The sequence below is a fragment of the Trichosurus vulpecula genome, chromosome 3, assembly GCF_011100635.1.
Source record: "Trichosurus vulpecula isolate mTriVul1 chromosome 3, mTriVul1.pri, whole genome shotgun sequence".
NCBI classification, from domain to species: Eukaryota; Metazoa; Chordata; class Mammalia; order Diprotodontia; family Phalangeridae; genus Trichosurus; species Trichosurus vulpecula.
The window spans coordinates 42,216,646-42,236,498 of NC_050575.1; the positions used below are offsets into that span (position 1 = coordinate 42,216,646).

The following is a 19,853-nucleotide window of genomic DNA, read 5'->3' on the forward strand; positions in this document are numbered from 1 at the left end:
TTTGAGGAGGCGATCGATGGATTCTTTCAATTTCTATTTTGCCCTGTGACTCTAGAATATCAGGGCAGTTCTCCTTGATAATTTCTTGAAACATGATATCTAGGCTCTTTTTTTGATCATGGCTTTCAGGTAGTCCAATAATTTTTAAATGATCTCTCCTGGATTGATTTTCCAGGTCAGTGGTTTTTCCAATGAGATATTTCACATTGTCTTCCATTTTTTTATGCCTTTGGTTCTGTTTTATAATATCTTGATTTCTCATAAAGTCACTAGCTTCCACGTGCTCCAATCTAATTTTTAAAGTAGTATTTTCTTCAGTGGTCTTTTGGACCTCCTTTTCCATTTGGCTAATTCTGCCTTTCAAGGCATTCTTCTCCTCGTTGGCTTTTTGGAGCTCTTTTGCCATTTGAGTTAGTCTATTTTTTAAGGTGTTGTTTTCTTCAGTATATTTTTCAGTATTTTTTTGGGTCTCCTTTAGCAAGTCATTGACTTGTTTTTCATGGTTTTCTCACATCCTTCTCATTTCTCTTCCCAATTTTTCCTCTACTTCTCTAACTTGCTTTTCCAAATCCTTTTTGAGCTCTTCCATGGCCTGGGACCAGTTCAAGTTTTTCTTGGAGGCTTTTGTTGTAGGCTCTTTGACTTTGTTAACTTCTTCTGTCTGTATGTTTTGGTCTTCTTTTTCACCAAAGAAAGATTCCAAAGTCTGAGACTGAATCTGGGTGCGTTTTCGCTGCCTGGCCATATTCCCAGCCAACTAACTTGACCCTTGAGTTTTTCAGTGGGGTATGACTGCTTGTAGAGTTTAGAGAACTATGTTCCAAGCTTGGGGGGATGGGCCAACTCTGCCACAGCAGCACTCCTCCTTCCCCAAGAACCCCCAACCCGGACTGGACTTAGATCTTCAGCAGGCTCTTCATTCCCGCTCTGATCCTCCACTTAATTCCTCCCACCAGGTGGGCCTGGGGCTGGAAGCAACTGCAGCTGTAGTTCTCTAGCTGCCCCACCTCTGCTGCTCCCAGGGCGGTAGCCGAACTGGGAACTCCTTCCACTCCTGCAGCTTTTCCCACTACCCTTCTCTGTTGTCTTTGGTGTTTGTGGGTTGAGAAGTTGGTAACTGCTGCAGCTCACTGATTCAGGGTGCTAGGGCATGCTCTGCCCGGCTCCTGGTCTGGTTGGTCCACGCCGCTCACACTGGGCTCTGCTCTACTCCACCCTGCTCTGCTCCCAGCTCCGTGCGGGATAGACCTCACCCAGAGACCATCCAGGCTGTCCTGGGCTGGAGCCTTGCTTCCCTCTGCTATTTTGTGGGTTCTGCCCCCAAAGATCTCTTAAATGACAAATCTAATGGCCTTTTCTCATAACGCATCCTTTTTGACCTCCATGCAGCTTTTGACACTGTTGATCACTTCTTTTTCCTTGTTATGCTCTTATCTCTAGGTTTTTGTGACACTGATTTCTCCTGGATCTTCTCCTACTTACCTGATACTTCTCAGCTTTGTTTTCTTTTTTGGGGGGGCAGGGGGCGGGGTTGTTTGGTTTTATTGCTGGATCTCCATCCAGATCATACCTGCTAACCATGGGTGTTTCTTAAAGTTCTGTCCTGGGACCTCTTCTCTTCTCCCTCCATATTATTTTTCTTGGTGATCTTCCATGGATTCAATTACCATCTCTATGCAGATGATTCTCAGGTCTGTTTATCTAGTCCTGACCCCTAGTGCTATATCTCTAATTGCCTACTGAATATCTCAAATGGTATGTTCCATAAACATTTTAAACTCAACAGGAAACTGAAATTACTACCTTTCTCCCCAAATCCTCCCTTCTTTTGAACTATTATTATCATTATTATTACTATTATTATTATTGAGGGCATCATAATCCTCCCAGTCACCCAGGCTTGAAACCTAGGTATTACCTTCATTTCATCTCACCTCTCTCCTTCTCATCTCCCTCCTTCATTCAACAATTTGCCAAGGTCTTTTGATTCTACCTTTATAACATTTCTCGTAACTACCTCCTCTCCTATGATATTGCCACCACTCTGGTTCAGGCTTTTATCTCTTTGCACTTGGATTATTGCAATGGCCTTCTTGGTTGGCCTCCCTGCCTCAGGCCTCTCCCTACTTCAATTCATCCTACATTCAACTACCAAAGTGATTTTTCTAAAGCTATCTCTTGATAATATCATACCACCCCCTTACTAAATAAATTCCAATGACTCCTTATTACACCTAAGATTAAATATAAGATCCTCTTTTTGGCTTGTAAAGTCCTTCATAATCTGGGTCCTTCCTACCTTTCTAGTCTTCTTATACTTTATTCCTTCCTCCATAGTCCACAATCCAGTTACAATAGCCTACTTGTTTCTTGAACATGACACTCCATCTCCTGAGATTTTCCTTTTCACTGGCTATCTCCCAAACCTGAGTTTCTCTCCCTTCTCCTCTTTGTATCCTGGCTCCCCTGGAATTTCTTCAAGTCCCAGCTACCTTCTGGAAGGAGACTTTCATGATTTCCCCTTAATACTACGGCCCTCCCTCATTTAGTTATCCCTGATTTATTCTGTGTATCCACCCCAGCCTTTGGAATAAGAACTCACTATTTTACAAAAACTGCTGGGAAAACTGGAAAACAATAGGACACAAACTAGGTATAGACCAACACCTCACACCATATAGTGACATAAGGTCAAAATGGGCCCATGATTTAGACAGACACTGAGGGCAAATCAGAAGAGCAAGGAATACTCTACCTATCAGATTTATGGAGAAGAGAAGAATTCACGACCAAACAAGAGAGAGAGAACATTTCAAAATGCAAAGTAGATAATTTTGATTATATTAAAATAAAAAGCTTTTATACAAAGAAAACGAATGCAACTAAGGTTAGAAGGAAAACAGAATGCTGAGAAACAATCTTTAGAGCAAGTAACTGATAAAGTTCTCATTTTCAAACATATACAGAACTGAGTCAAATTTATAGGAATACAAGCCATTCTCCAATTGATAAATGCTCAAAGGATATGAACGGGCAGTTTTCAGATGAAGAAATCAAAGCATATAGGCATATGAAGAAGTATTCTAAATTATTTTTGATTAGAGAAATGCAAATTAAAACAACTCTGAAATACCACCTCACATCTACCTGTCAGATTGGCTAATAGGACAAAAACGGAAAATGATAAATGTTGGAGAGGATCTGGGAAAATTGGGACACTAAGGCACTATTGGTGGAGTTGTGAACTGATACAACCATTCTGGAAAGCAATTTGAAACTATGCACAAAGGGAAACCAAAGTGTGCATACCCTTTGATCCAGCAATACCACTACTAGATCTGTATCCAAAAGAGATCATATAAAAGGGAAAAGGACATACATAGCAGCCCTTTTCATGGTAACAAAATATTAGAAATTGATGAAATGCCCATCAACTGAGGACTGACTGAACAATCTGTGGTATATGAATGTAATGGAATACTACTATGCAATAAGACATGAACAGGCAGATTTCAGAAAAACCTTGAAAGACTTGTACAAACAGATGCAAAATGAAATGAGCCGAACAAGGAAAACTTTGTCCACAGTATCAACAACATTGTGTGATGATCAACTATGAATGACTCAGCTCTTCTCAGCAATGCAATGATCCAAGACAAATACAAAGGACTCATGAAGGAAAATGCTATCCATATCCAGATAAAGAACTGATGGACTCTTAATGCATATTGAAGTATATTTTTCACTTACTTTATTCTTTTTTGTGTTTTTTCTCTTTTGATCTGTTTCTCCTCTCACAACTGTGACTAATATTGAAATGTTTTATATCACAGCACACGTATAACCTGCATCAAATTACCTACCATTTTTGGAAGAGGGGAAGAGAGGAAGGGAGGTAGAAAAATTTGCATCTCAAAATCTTGTAAAATTGAATGCTAAAAATTGTCTTGACATGTAATTGGAAAAAAAATAAAATAGAAAAAAAAGCAAAGACATCACCTAACTGACAAGGTCTGTATAGTCAAAGCTATGCTTTTTCTAGTAGCAATGTGTGGATGTGAGAGTTGGACTATAAGGAAAGCTGAGCATCACAGAATCAACATTTTCAAATTGTGGTGCTGGGGAGACTTTTTTTTTTAGAGGGGGAAGGCAGGACAATTGAGGTTAAGTGACTTGCCCAAGGTCACACAGCTAGTAAGTGTGTCAAATGTCTGAGGCCAGATTTGAACTCAGGTCCTCCTGACTCCAGGGCCGGTGCCCTACTCACTGTGCCACCTAGCTGCCCCAGGGGAAGACTTTTAAGAGTCTTTTGGACAGCAAGGAGATCAAATCAGTCGATACTTATAGAAATTAATTCAGGCTATTGACTGGAAGGTAAAATACTGAAGTTTAAATACTTTGGCCACATAATGAGAAGATGTGACTCACTGGAAAAGACCCTGATATTTGGAAAGACTGAAGACAAAGGGAAAGGGGACAGCAGAGGATGAGAAGAACAGATGGTGTCATGGAAGCAATGAACATGAACTTGGACAGACTTCAATCAATAGTGGAGGATAGAAGGGCCTGGCATCTATGTAGTTATGAAGAGTCAGACACAACTGAATGCCTGAACAACAACAAATACAAGTTCTGCATAAGGAAGACTTGTACAAGAAAAATGAGGTTTGGCTTGCTGACTCTTTCCCTGAAACATAATTATAGGATATAACTGGGCAGCTAGATGGCTTAGCAGATAGACAGCTGGGTCTGGAGTCAGGAACCTAAGTTCAAATCCAGCCTTAAATATTTACTAGCTGTGTGACATAACTTCTGTTTGCCTAGGAGGCAGCAAGGTGGTTCAGTGGATAGAGTACTGGGCTTGGAGTCAGGAAGACCTGGGTCCAAATCTGGCTTCAGATACTTACTAGCTGTGTGACCCGGACAAGTTACTAAACCTCTGTTTGCCTTAATTCACTGGAAAAGGAAATGGCAAACCACTTCAGTATCTTTGCCAAGAAAACCCCATGAGGTCACAAAGCATCAGATATGACTGAATTGAGTGAACAACAACAGAATAACTGTTCAGGCTTTATTAGTTGTAGGACTGACTGAATTTATATTGATACCTTGGGATCAACTGTAGCTTTATATAAAAATAAAATCTCTAAAATGCCAATTGTCCAAGGAATCTAAATGCAGAAATTTCCTTCTCAGAAATATGAGGTTTAACACAAAGTCCTTGTCTAATAAAGGACCTGGAATAGGTACTAGAGATGTGGAGAAGATCCAGGAGAATGTTTTCCAAGACTGAAGCCATAATAATTTCAAGATTTTCTAAGGAAAGAATGCTTCAAGTACATATTTCTCAAGATGTTCTTACAAATCCCATATTACAATTTTCTCCCACTTTTCTCATCCTATCAGAGATATTCCCAGAAATGCAGTCAATTAAATGCAGTTGACTAAAATAAGTGGAATTTTTCTGTATATATAAAATAATTTCTTGGTTTTCAACTTTTTATTTTAGAGAAATCTTGTTAAGATGCTAGAATTTGTACTAGTAGTAACAGTTATTTCCTAATCTTAAATCCCTGCTGTCCCTGACCCTAAATCAAAGTTCAGCCAAACAGAACTAGAATCAGAAAACATCCCCAGCAAAGAAATTTCCTTCTCAGAAATATGAGGTTTAACACAAACTCCTTGTCCAATAAAGGACCTGGAATAGGTACTAGAGATGTGGAAAAGATGATAAAACAAAGGAGCAGGTCCTATTGATCCTGGGTTTGGGTTTTTCCAAAGAAGTTGCAAAAATAAGTGGGTGGTGAATCTGTCATGTAAATTTATAAGATATCTTCACAGCGAGATTCCATAATATGCCATCACACTTTCACTTATATGGCTTTAGTACAGATTTGCAATTTCCTTATTTGGATTTCTGCATGTTGAGTGAGACACACCTAATAACTACAAAGCCCCTCTTTCCACACTTGCAAACTATGAAAAATTATCTTTGGTAAAACTAGGGTGAGATCATGTAAGAAATAGTTATGAGAGGAGACCTTTATTTCCTTATCATCTGCATGAGGAGGCCATGACAGAATAAAATACATGATGGCTTTAAGCCTGCAGAGAAGCTATGCATGCTAGTAGAAAAGTCCCTCTTGAGGAATATACTTTACATGCAGTGATAGTAATGTCTTGGCTGTTTCTTTCTGTAGCCTGGTTCCATTGAGAGGTAGGTAGCCAATCTTCTGGCCCTGGGCATAGAGCAGGAATGTGCCCACAGATGGTGGTATTACATCAGGACGTGGGGATGGCAGAATGGTGGGAGGAGCAATGCTCGGTATACCTGCCATAGGAGGAAGAAAGAAAGACAAAGACAAGAAAAAGAAAAATTAGTTAAATTAGGTTTCCCCTAGATCACAGTCTCCAAAATCTAAGACTGTCCACCCAACAGATGTGCTCCAGATGTTCTTTTAAATGAAATTTGGATTTCTAGGGGGTTTTAAAAATATAAGTTTTGGAAATCTGCCTGTTATTCATTCTAAGGAAAACAAAGATGGAAAATATTTTACAATTTAAAAAAAAAGAAGCTTTGGGTTGGTGCCCAGTTTGACAGGCAAATTTCTTTCATACTGAGCTACTTGGGGGAACAAAGAGGAAGAGGGTAATGGTAATGGAAAGGACCATATGGTTTCATAAATCCCAGATGTTCTAATCACAAAAACTAAAAATGAGACCAAATGTTAAATCTTGCCAGGGGCATGGGCGGGGGTGGGGTTGGGCAGTAGGGTCTTGACTTGTGATTTCATTGGTATAGGAAATCCCCAGTGAGGAATTCCCGCTGCCAATACAAATCAGAATTGTGCGGCATCTTACAGCAACTGCCTGGAAAACCGAGAATTTAAGGAACTTATTTATACATGCTCAGTCACATGATCATTGTCTACTAGAGGTAGGTATTCCTGACTCCGAGGATGGTTCCCTATTCACTATGTCAACCTGCCTCCCAAATGTTTACCTGACTATTCTGTGGACCAGATTATAAATCATTACATCAAATTTATTGATTTTTCCTTTCCTTCTATCCCTCCATCTTAGGCACTTTCCCTGGAGAACAAGTAGCCTAGGATTCAGTATAATGTTTAATCAGTATCATGGCTTTTCCTCGTAAGCATTTGTATACCATACAATGAATCCTTAGGTGATTCTTACATGCAGGAGTGATTCCTGGTTGTGATCTAGTTCCTTCAACCTCTCTGCCATCCTTATCCACACACCAACAAAAGTTGCTGTTTCCATGACACTGCAAGGGGTTAAAATGGCCAAACTCATCACACTGTGGAACATACTGGTCTTCCCGAGGCCTGCTACCATAGTGCTCCAGGAGACTTTCCCTCCAGTGCTCACAAACTGTCCGTGGTCCCTGGGTAGGTTCTAAAGTAAGAAAGAAAAGTCTTTTATTGAGGGCCACGTATAGAATTCAGCACACATGCTGCTGACCCCAAGCTCTATTTCTTATATCTTCCAAATGTTCAATTAACAAAGAAAAGCTGGTTCCAAATCCCCATTCTTGGGCCAGAGTTCACCAGAAGAGTTTCCAAAGTTACCACAGAGAGCACCATTTCAACATGAAACAAAAGAGAGCCATTTTCAGTGTTTCCCCTTAAGCATTTGTTATCAAGGCTCAACAATAAGAAAACAAAAGGGGATATATGCTCAAACCAGGATGAAGGAGCTTGACCCAAGAACTGACCATGCTCTAAAGCTGAAAGAAATACAGATACACAGGAATTCTTATTCGTTTCCCCCAAATCTCTCCACTGAGGCGCAATCCAGTCACCCTTCCCCTTCAGATTTATTCATTGTCCCCTCTGATGAAGCCTCAATATGGATTTTCACTCAGGAAATGGATTCAGTCTCTATGGCTCCAGGGAACCATCAAATTCATTTTTGTTCTTTCCAAGTTGCAGTATCTGAAAGGGGTGGGCAGAGGGAATGAGCACTTATTACAGGACAGGACTTGTACTAAGCACTTTACAAATAATACCTTATTTGATTCAAAAGGCTGGTGTATATATATATATATATATATATATATATATATATATATATATATATATATATATTTATAATTAAATTCAATAACGTGTATTAAGTTCTTGAAATGTACACATTGTTCTGTGTGCTGGAGTGATAAAAAGATTAAATAAAGCATAGTTTTTTGCCTTCATGGACCTTACTATCTACTATCTATAGTAATAATTATAATATCAAATATGCTATTTATATGTGAAAAATTATATGTATATTCACACATGTATATAATGTTATACACAATGTTAATATACAATATATACATAAACTTTGTAATAAAATATATGAATACATATATGTCAATCAGTAAACATTTATTAAACACCTACTATGTGCCAGATACTGTGCTAAGCACTGGGGATACAAAAATAGGTAAAAAGAGCCCCTCCCCTCAAGGCGCTTAGAATCCAATGGGGGAGACAACATGCAAATTGATACATACCATGCAATGTACAGGATAAATAAGAAATAATTAAGAGAAGGAATTAAGAGGGGCTGGGAAAGGCTTACTTTAGAAGATATACTTTTAGTTGGGATTTAAAGGAAGGCAGGGAGGTCAGTAGTTGGAGCAGAAGAGGAAGAGAGAGAGTATTCCAGGCATGGGGGATAGCCAAAGAAAATGCCTGGAGCCAAGAAATAGTGTCTTGTTTGTAGAACAGCCAGGAGACCAGCGTCATTGGATCAAAGAGCACTTGTCAGGGAGTAATGTGTAAGGAGACTGGAAAGGTAGGAGGAAACTAAGTTATGAAAGGCTTCAAATGCCAAACAAAGCATTTTGTATTTGATCCTGGAGGCAATAGGAAGCTATTAGAGTTTTTTGGGTGGGGGTATGAAATGTTTGACCTGCCTTTTGGGAAAATCACTTTAGTGGCTGAATGGAGAATGAATTGGAATGGGGAAACACTTGAGACAGGCAGACCTACCATCAAGTTAATCAAAGTGTGAAGTGTTGAGGGCCTGAAGTATCATGGTAGCGAGGTCAAAGGAGAGAAGGAAGTGTATTCAAGAGACACAGTGGCAAAGGTGAAATCAAAGGCCCTTGGTAACAGCTTGGATGTGTGGTGGGGGTGGGGAAAGAGAGTGAGGAATATAGGAAGACTCCTAGGTTGTAAGCCTGAGAGACTGTAAGGCTGGTGTTGCCCTTTACCAAAATAGGGAATATAAATGAATTCTGTTTTGGACATGTTGAGTTTAAGATGTCTACTGAGAATCCAGTGCGAGATGTCTGAAAGGCAGTTGGAAAGTTAAGATTGGAGATCATCAGCAGAGAGATTGGGGGAGGAAAGTTAGATTTGAGAATCATCAGTAAATCCATGACAGCTAATGAGTTCACTAAGTGAAATAACAAAAGGGGAAAAGAAAAGAAGGCCCAGGTCAGAACTGTGAGAGATACCTACAGATAGAGGGTGGAGGAGGATTCAGCAAAGGAAGCAGAGAAGGAATGGCCCAGTGGGGAGGAAGAAAACCAAGAGAGAGTGGTATCCTAAAAATCTAGAGAGAAGAGAGTACCAAGAGAGCAATCAACAGTGTCAAAACTGTAGAGAGGCCATGGAGGAAAGACCATTGGATCTGGCAACTAAGATCATTACTAACTTTGAAGAGAATAGTTTCAGTGGAATGATAAGGTCAGAAGCCAGATTATAAGAGGTTAAGAAGAAAGTGAGAGGAGAGAAAGTAGAGGTACCTGTTGCAGATAGTCTTTTTGAGTTTAGCTACAAAGAGCAGAAAAGATACAGGACAATAGTTAGCAGGGATGGAAGGACCAACTGAGAGTTTTTCAAGAGAAGGGAGACATGAGCATTTTGTAGGCAGGAGGAAATAAGCCATTAGAGAGGAAGAGGTTGAAAATAAATGAAAGAGTTGGGGTGACAGAGGAAGCAATCTATTGGAAGAGATGGAAGGGAATGAAATCACTTGAACAGGTAGAGGAATCAGTCTTAGTAAGGACTGAGGCTATTCGAGACAGGAGTAAAGCAGAAGGCACTCGAGTAATAGGAGAGGAGGGAAAGGGAGCTCAAGGTGAATGGACTAATTTTTTTTTTACTGTAAAATATGAGGCAATGTTCTCAACTGAGAGAGTGGGGAAGGGGGAAATTTAAAGAGGTATGAAAAGATTTGCAAGAGCCAATGTGAAGAATGGGATAGTGAGTTGATAAGGGAGTTATAGTAGAACTGCCTTGTAGCTGTGAGGACCCAGTTGAGATTATGTAACATAAATTTGTAGTGTACCCAGTCAGAATGGTTGCATTTTTCTCCACCTTCATTCAGTAGCATGTGTGTAGAACCAAAGGTGACAAATTGTTGGAGTGATCCAAGTCTGAACTTGGCTGGGCATAATTGGTGATGTGATAAGGGATTCAAGAGAGGATGGCAGTGGAGAGTTGTACTGATTTATCAAGGAATCAAGATGGGAAGAAAAGCAGAAAGTGACTATTGAAAGGGAGATATAATGGGAGAGAATTGAGGGGTCAAGGGATTGGAGGTCATGGTGTGGATGAAGAGCAGGATTATGTAAGGGAAGGCAGAAGGACAGACAAAAATGGTCAGATAAGGGGATTTCAGGATTCTTAAACATTTGTGAATAAGAGCAAGATCATAGATATAACCATCTTCGTCTGTGGTCGAAGTGATATTCTTGTGGGTGATGAATAGGTTGAGGAACTGAGTAGTTAAGGTGTTTGAGGAAGAATCAATATGTTTATTGAAGTCCCGTAGCAGAAGGGAAGAAGTCGGGGAGGAGAGAAAAAATGTGAGCCACGTATCAACCTCACTGAGGAAGGAAGGGGGATGACCTGAGCGTCTGTATACAATGGCTACTGTTATTTTTGATTAGGTGGTAGATACTAATAGCATGAACCTCAAAGGAAGAGAGGTTACTTCATAATAGAGGAATGGGGAGAACCTGAAAGTGACAATGGGGAGGAAGGAGTATTCCACCTCCCTTGTCTTGGCCAATGAGGCAAGAATGATTGAAGGTGTAGCCAGTACCAGAAAGAATGGCCAGGAATGCCATTTCAATGAGATAGTATATGGAGGGAGTAGGAAAGGAATATATTTAAGATGAAGAGAAGTCTATTGCCTATGAAACAGGTGTTTTAAAGAGGGCACAGTGGAAGGGCTGTTTGGAGCAAAAGGATTGACAGGAATGGGAATGAGGAATTGGATAATAGGATGAGGAATGAGGTATTATATATCATGTATATTATATACATAATACATAGTCTATATATGCAAATGTTATACATAATGTGTATATATTATATATGTGTACATGCATAAGTGTGTTGGTTCGGCTTTTTTTTCCCAGTTTTTCAGACTCTTCATGACCTATTTGGGGTTTTCTTGGCAAAGATACTAGAATGGTTTGCTATTTCCTTCTACAGCCCATTTTATATATGAGGAAACTGAGGCCAACAGGGTTAAGTGACTTGCTCAGGGTCACACAGCTAGTGCCTGAGGCCAGATTTGAATTCAGGAAAATGAGTCAAGGATGACTCCAGGCCCAGCACCCTATCCACTACATCACCTAGCTGCTCTTGCATATGTATGTATGTATGTCTTAATCTGCATGTTTCATCACTGGTTCTCTAGAACCATGGATAGCCACTGCATTAATCGTAGCTTATACAGCTTTCAAAGTTGTTTTATTTTCATGGTATTGTTGTTATTATATATTGTGTTTTGGGTTCTGCTAATTGCATTATTCATCAGTTTATTAAAAATCCTCCAAATTGTTCATTTTTATAATATTGACTTTATAATATAAATTATTCTTCTTTTATCTGTTTCTTGCCCTCTGCATCAGTTCCTTTAAGTCTTTCCACTTCTTTCTGAAACCATCTATTTCCTCATTTCTTATAGCATAATAATATTCCATCATATTCATATGCCAAGACTAAAGGACTTTTTTTCTCTTTCTTTGATCACTTTTAAGTATAGGACTAACAGGTATAACTGGGTAAAAGCACATGTACCGTTTAGTAATTTTTACTATATTACTTAATATATTACTTTATACAACAAAGGTAGTAAAATATGTAGGAAAAATGTCAGAAATCTTAAGAGATATAATGAAAAGAAAGGAAAAGAAAAATATACACATAATATATTTATATACATATGATATAGTTATTATATATTATGATATAGGTGTACATACATATTTTAAAAGCTGTTAAGGTAACTTTTTGAATGACTATACATATTTATTAAAATAAATTTATTTTTCTTTTTTCCCAGTGGTGTGGAGAGTGAGGAGAGAAAATAGATCTCTTTCAATTTTTTGAAATAGAGAAATGGGAGGATGCTACAGATGTAAAATGTTGCATGTACCTCAGATGGGGTCACTGTATTATTAATTTGACAGGCAAATATTCACTTTGTTACAAGAGACCTCCCATGAAGTGGGAGTAAAAACAAAATATATCAAACAACAGCAAAAAAGAACAGTATTTGGAATATTAATAAATAATAAATGTTGACTGAAAAAATTGATACAGGAGTCTAAAATACTGGAGTTAAGTGTGTAATTTTCATAGTGAATATACTTGGTTTCCTTTTCTGGATCATCATCCATATATTCCTTCTTCCTAACCCTGGGCTTTATCTTTTCTTCTCTATCAACAGACCATCTTGCTGATTGCATCAGCTCCCATGGGGTTCAATTAGTATTGTTGTGAAGATGAGTCTTACACATATCTACCGCCAATTTAGTGTTGACCATTTCCAACTGGGTATTCTGTAGGCATCTCAACTCAACACGTCCAAAACAGAACACGTTATCTTTTCCCCAAAACCTGACTCTTTTCCTAATTCCTGTATTTCTTCTAAGGGTTGCACAATTCTTATGGTCATACAGGTTTGCAATCTTGGAATTATATTGAACTCAGCTTCACTCACCACAAATATCCAATCAGTTACTGAGTATTTTTGGTTCTGCTACAATAACATCTCTCATGTCTGTAGCCCTTTCGCCAGTCACATAGCCATCCCCTCATTCTAGACTATCATCATCACCTCGTATCTGGACTAAAGCAGTAGTTTCTTGTAAGTCAGCCAACAAGCATTTATTAAGCTCTTACTTACTATGTGTCAGAAAGGAAGGTCAACCAGAAAACTACTGCAATATATCAGGTGGGAGTTGATGAGCCTGTATCAGATTGATGGCTGGGAAAGTGGAGAGAAAGGCATATATAGATATGTATGTATGTATGTATGTATGTATGTATGTATGTACGTATATATGTATAAATATATAAATCAACATCTTGGGTGACAGTGAACTCAAATGGACAGGAACTGAGTGAACTTAATTCAGCTGATCATTACATATACTACAGATGCATAGGCAAGAATCTCTTAGAAGAAATGGAGTAGCCCTCATATTCAATAAAAGGGTGAGAAAAGCAGTAATGAGGTATAATCTCAAAAATGACAGAATGATATCTGTTTGAATCCAAGGCAAACTGTTTAACATCCCAGTAATATAAGTCTGTGCTCCAACCACTGATGCCAAACAGCCCAAAGTTACTCAGTTCTATGAAGATCTAGATTTTCTAGAAATTAAATTTTAATAAGAGATTTCACATTCATCATAGGGAATTGGAATGCTAAAGTGAGAAATCAAAAGATAATTAGAATAACTGGCAAGTTTGGCCTTGGAGTACAAAACGTGACTGGGCAGAGACTATTAGAGTTTTGTCAGAATAACTCATTAGTCACAGCAAACACTCTTTTTCAACAATCCAAAAGGTGACTCTACACATGGATATCACCGGATGGTCAATACATATTGTTTATATACTTTGCAGCCCAAAGTGGAGAAGCTCTAAATAGTCAGTTAAAACAAGACCTGGGACTGACACTGGCTCAGATCATAAGCTTCTTATTGCAAAATTCAGAGTTAAATTGAAGAAAGTAGGGAAGACCATCAGAATGAATACCCTAAATAACATCCCCCACACATGTATATATAATCTATATGTATATTTATGTATGCATATAACATAAGTGTAAACATGTGCATGCATACATTCATATATATATGTATATATCCCTGATACAAGTGCATATCATCAATCACATATATATGATATTATGAAAATAAAAATGGCAAAACTTGGCAACAGATTAGATATACAGAGTGAATGCAAGTGAGGAATGAAGATCATACTGATTTTATGAGTTTGGAAGACCATAAGAATGGTGGTATACTCAAAAGCAATAGGAAAGCTGTGGTCAGGTTTGGGAGGAAAGAAAATGAGTTCTATTTTGGACATGATGAGTTTGTAATGTTCACAGGATGTGAAGTTTGAGGTATCAGATGTTTAGTTGGTGACCTTGAATTTAATATATTTATCATCTCTACAATTCAAATATTTGTGATTTCACCAGCTTTAGCATTCTCTCCACCAAAGGTGATTACAGTCTGTTCACCCACTATTGTTCATCTTCATGAATTGCTGTGACCAAATTTTATTGCTTAGTGGCCAACCTCCTGCTTATAAGCTACTTCAAACTTCATTAAACTGGTTCTCACATGACCATGGGGTAAGCCCATATTTGAAACCTTTCGAGATGATAGGCGCTAATTGGACTCCTTGCTTTAAGATTCTTTCCACTCTAAGGCATCTTCTACACTGCTGCCAAAGTGAACTTCCTAAATGATAAATCTGACCAATAAACCCCAGTAGATCATGATTACTTTTGAGATCACATGTAAACTTGTGTATTTGACATTTAAAGAAATGCACATCCTGGGTTTCAGTCTACTTTTCTTTTTCTTTTTTAAATTTAGTATTTTATTTTTCCCTGATTATATATGCATGTACACTACTTTTAAAAAAATTTTGAATTCCAAATTTTCTTCCTCCCTTCCCATACCCCTCATTGAGAAGGCAATTTGATATAGCTTATACATATGTAGTCATGCAAAACATATTTCCATATTAGTCATGTTGTAAAAGAAAACATACAAACCTCCCAAAATAAAGAAAGTAAAGAATTTATGCTTCAGTCTGTATTCTGACTTCATCAGTTCTTTCTCTGGGGATGAATAGTATTTTTCATTATAAATCCTTCAGAATTGTCTTGGATGATTGTATTGCTGAGAATAGCTAAGTCATTCACAATATTGTTCTTACTGTGTACAATGTTATACTGGTTCTACTCATTTCACCTTGCATCAGTTCATGTAGGTCTTTCTAGGTTTTTTCTGAGAGAATCCTGCTCATCATTTCTTATTGCACAATAATATTCCATCATAATCATATACCACAATTTTTTCAGCCATTACCCAGCTGATGGGCATCCCCTCAAGTTCAAATTCTTTGCCACCAAAAAAGAGCTGCTATAAATATTTTTTTATCTACAAGTTCTTTTCCTTTTTGTTTTTTATCTCTTTTGGATTATAGACCTAGTAGTGGTATTGCTAGGTCAAAGGGGATGCATAATTTTATAGCCCTTTGGGCATAGTTCCCAATTGTTCTATATAATGGTTAAATCAGTTCACAACTTCACCAACAGTGCATTAGTGTCTCAATTTTCCGATATCCCCTTCAACATTTGTCATTTTCCTTTTCTGTCCTATTAGCCAATCTAATAGGTGTGCAGTAGTAACTCAGAACTGTTTTAATTTACATTTCTCCAATCAATAGTGATTTAGAAGGGGCAGCTAGGTGGTGCAGTGAGTAGAGCATGGGCCTTGGAATCAGGAGGACCTGAGTTCAAATCAGGCCTCAGGCACTTGACACACTTACTAGCTGTGTGACCTTGGGCAAGTCACTTAACCCTAATTGTCCTGCCTTCCTCTCTTAAAAATAAAAGAATAGTGATTTAGAGCATTTAAAAAAATGTGGCTATAGATAGTTTTGACTGCTTCATCTGAAAACTGTCATATCTTTTGATCATTTATCAATTGGGAAATGGCTCTTATTTTATAAATTTGACTTAGTTCTCTATATATTTGAGTCATAAGACCTTTATCAGAGAAACTTGCTTCAAAATTTTTTTCATAGTTATGATTGCTAACTATATTTCCCTCCTTCCTGTTTCTCTTCTCTCCTCTCTCTCTTTTGCCCTGTCTCTCCTAAAATGTGTTTTTGCTCCTGACTAAGCCCTCTCCAATACACCCCTCCTATCACCCCAACCTTTCTCTTATTCCCCTTCCCCTCGTGCTCATATACCCAACTGAATATGTACTTTATTCCCTCTTTAAGCCAACTCCAATGAGAGTAATGTTTAAGTGCTCCCCATTACCTCTCCCACTGCCCCCCGCCATTGCAAAACCTCTTTCTTACCTCTTTTATGTGAGATAATTTACCCCATTTTACCTCTCCTTTTCCTTTTCTCCCAGCGAATTCCTCTTTATCATCCCTTAAATTTAAGATATCATGCCATTATAGTGAACTCACACCTGTGTCCTCTGTCTATATATATATATATATGTATATATGTATATGTATATATGTATATATATATATGTATATTCCTTCTAGCTGCTCTAATAATGAGAAAGTTCAGAAGTATCATCTTCCTATGTAGGAATGTAAAGAGTTTGACCTCAATAAGTCCATATGATTTCTCTTTCCTGTTTACCTTTTTATGCTTCTCTTGAGTTTTGTATTTGAAAGTCAAATTTTCTATTCAGCTATGGTCTTTTTTTTTTCAATCAGGAATGCCTGAAAGTCTTTTATTTCATTGAACATCCATTTATTATACTCAGTTTTGCTGGGTACGTTGGTTGCAGTCTTAACTATTTTTCTCTTCAGAATATCATATTCCAAGTCCCCCAATCCTTTAATATAGAAGCTACAAAATCTTGTGTGCAAAATCTGACTGCGGCTTCACAATACTTGAATTGTTTCTGGTTGTTTGCAGTATTTCCTCCTTGACCTGGGAGCTTTGGGATTTGCCTATAATATTCCTGGGAGTTTTCATTTGGGGATCTCTTTCAAGAGGTGATAGGTGGATTCTTTCAATGTCTATTTTACCCTCTGGTTCTAGAATATCAGGGCAGTTTTCCTTGATAACTCCTTGAAAGATGTTGTCTGGGCTCTTTTTTTAATCATGACTTTCAGGTAGTCCAATAATTTTTAAATGATCTCTCCTGAATCTATTTTCCAGGTTAGTGTTTTTTCATGAGATATTACACATTTTCTTCTATTTTTCATTCTTTTGGCTTTGTTTTGTTGTTTCTTGATTTGTCATAAAGTCATTAGCTTCTATTTGCTCAATTCCAATTTTTAAGTAATTATTTTCTTCAGTGAACTTTTGTACCTCTGTTTCCATTTGGCCAACTGTACTTTTTAAAAGATTTCTTTACTTCAGTGAATTTTTGTGCCTCTTTTCCCATTTGGCTAATTCTGCTTGTTGAGAAGTTCTTTTCGCTGAATTTTTGTGTATCGTTTTTCCATTTGGCCAATTCTCCTTTTCAAGGCATTCCTCTCTACACTGGATTTTTGTACCTCTTTTATCATTTAGCCTATTCAATTTTTATGGTATTATTTTCTTCAGTATTTTTTTATGCTTCCTTTTCAAGCTGTTGACTCTTTTTTTTTCGTTATTTTCATTCCTCTTTCTGAAAAATTTTCCTCTACCTCTCTTACTTGATTTTTGAAATCCTTTTTGAGCTCTTCCATGGCCTGACACCAATTTACATTTTCCATGAGGCTTTGTATGTAGGAGTTTTGACTTTGTTTTCTTCTTCTGAGTGTGTTTTTGATCTCCCTTGTCACCAAAGTAACATTTAAGAGTCAGAATTTTTTTGGTTTGCTCATTTTTTTCCAGCCAATTTTTTGACTCTTAACTCTACATTAACATGGAGTTCTGCTCCCAGGGTGGAAGGTGCAGTGTCCCAAGCTCTAGGTTTTTTGCGCAGCTGTTTTCAGAGTTAATTCTGGGGACCTGTAAGTTTTCAGTACTTCCAAGGTGGTGTGATCTAAGGACAGGCATGTTTGCTACTTTTCTGGACTGTGCTCTGGTCTGTGAGTGACCACAAGAACTCTTTTCTGCCCTGGAATTGTGATGAGAATCCCCACTCCACGATGGCTGCAAATTTTGATATATTGCTTCTCTTTCTCACCCTGGCACTGCCACCATAACTGCAACCTGGATCCAAGTATGGGCAAAGTAACAGAGTCCTGCCCCCAGCTCTAGCAAAGTGACCCCTGTAATCCTTCTGATTAGTTGTTTGATGCCCTTACCATCTGTAGGCTGAGAGCTCTGGAAGCAGCCACTGCTGCTGCTGATTCAGTGGCTCCCCAGGCATTTCCCCTCACCCCAGTGCAACACACATTTCCTGTCAATCTTTTAAGTTGCCTTCAGCTGGAAAATTGTTTTACCCCATCCTTTTGTGGGTTCAGTGTCTCCAGGATTTTTTTTTGAAGCAGCATTTAAAGATGTTCAGAGAGATTTGGGGGAGAGGTCAGATGAGTCCCTGCCTTTTCTCTGCCACTTTAGCTCCACCCCAGCCTACTTTTCTAGGCTTATTACACATTACTTTTCTTGAAAAGCCAAAGAAGTTATTACTAAAAGTACTTATTACTGAAAAGTAATTAGTTATTAGTAATTAGTTAAAGTAGTTATTACTGAAATCTGGATCCTTCTCTGATGACACAGCCTCTTTGGTCACTCTTTCCAGTGTATCTTGACTCATTCCCTTTGAATCATTGGCCCAGGCAGGGAGTTGAATTGGTCCTTCCTCTCTATTACCACTTTCAGGTTCTCTCCCTTCCTCCATCACCCAGTAACTTCTCTTCCTTTGAGGTTCATGTTATTCACATCTGCCACCCAATCAAAATCCTGGGGGGTCCTATTGATCAACCAATCAAACATTTAATAGGTACCTACTTTACACCAGGTTCTATGCTAAGCAACAGGGATTCAAAAGGAGGCAAAAGATAGTACCTGCTCTCAAAGAGCTTACAATCTAACAGGGGAAACAACATGAAAACAAATATATACAAAGTAAGCTATGTACAGGATAAATAAAAAATAATTAAAAGAGGCAAAGTATTAGAATTAACTGAAGTTAGAGAAGACTTTCTGTAGAAGGTGGATTTTAGTTGAGACATAAAGGAAGCTAGGGAGGTCAGTAGCTAGAGAGGAGGAAGAGGGAGAGTGTTGCAGGCATGGGGGACAGCAAGAGATACTCCAACTCACTCCCTTTCCTTCCTCAATGATTTTGGTAAATGGCTCACAATTTTTCTCTCCTCTCCATCTCTTGTCTTCATACTAGGGGACTTCGATTTTCATACTGACTCGCCTTCAAAGACCCTAATCATTCAGTTACTCAACCTACTCACTTCTCATGACCTACTCCTCCATCATACCTCAGCCACACACAAAGTTGGTCATATCCTTGACCTTTTCGTTACCCATAAATGTACCACCTCCATGTTCTAAAATTCTGAAATTCCTTATCCAGCCATAATCTCTTGGCTTTCCACCTCTCCTTCTGCCTTCCCTTACAAAACTCTACTTATTTTCTATGCTACGACCTCCAAATCCTTGACCCCCTCAATGCTCTCCCAGGCCATCTCTCCTGCACTAACCACTCTCTCCTCTTTCTCTGTCTTGATTTATTGGTGAATAATTCAACTCCACCTTGTTCTCTTCTCTGGAGTTTTTAGGCTCCTTATCATTTCACCAATCATTCCCTGCTAAGCCTCAGACTTGGATTACTCCCACCATTTACAACCTTCATTCCTATACATATGCTGCTGAATGAAGATGGTAAAAATTACATAACCATTTTGACTGGGTTCATTACAAAT

General features: G+C 38.3%; 1 protein-coding gene across 1 annotated transcript in view; it reads right to left on the bottom strand.

Annotated features, from left to right (window-relative positions):
* Positions 1 to 19,853, bottom strand: part of NID2 (nidogen 2) — a 143,038-nt gene that overhangs the window by 21,585 nt on the left and 101,600 nt on the right. Inside the window, exons 13-14 of the mRNA XM_036750336.1 lie at positions 7,198 to 7,419; positions 6,162 to 6,331 (exon numbers count right to left, since the gene is read on the bottom strand). Of these exons, the coding sequence (XP_036606231.1) occupies positions 6,162 to 6,331; positions 7,198 to 7,419 (392 nt within the window). The remainder of the gene's footprint in view (positions 1 to 6,161; positions 6,332 to 7,197; positions 7,420 to 19,853) is intronic.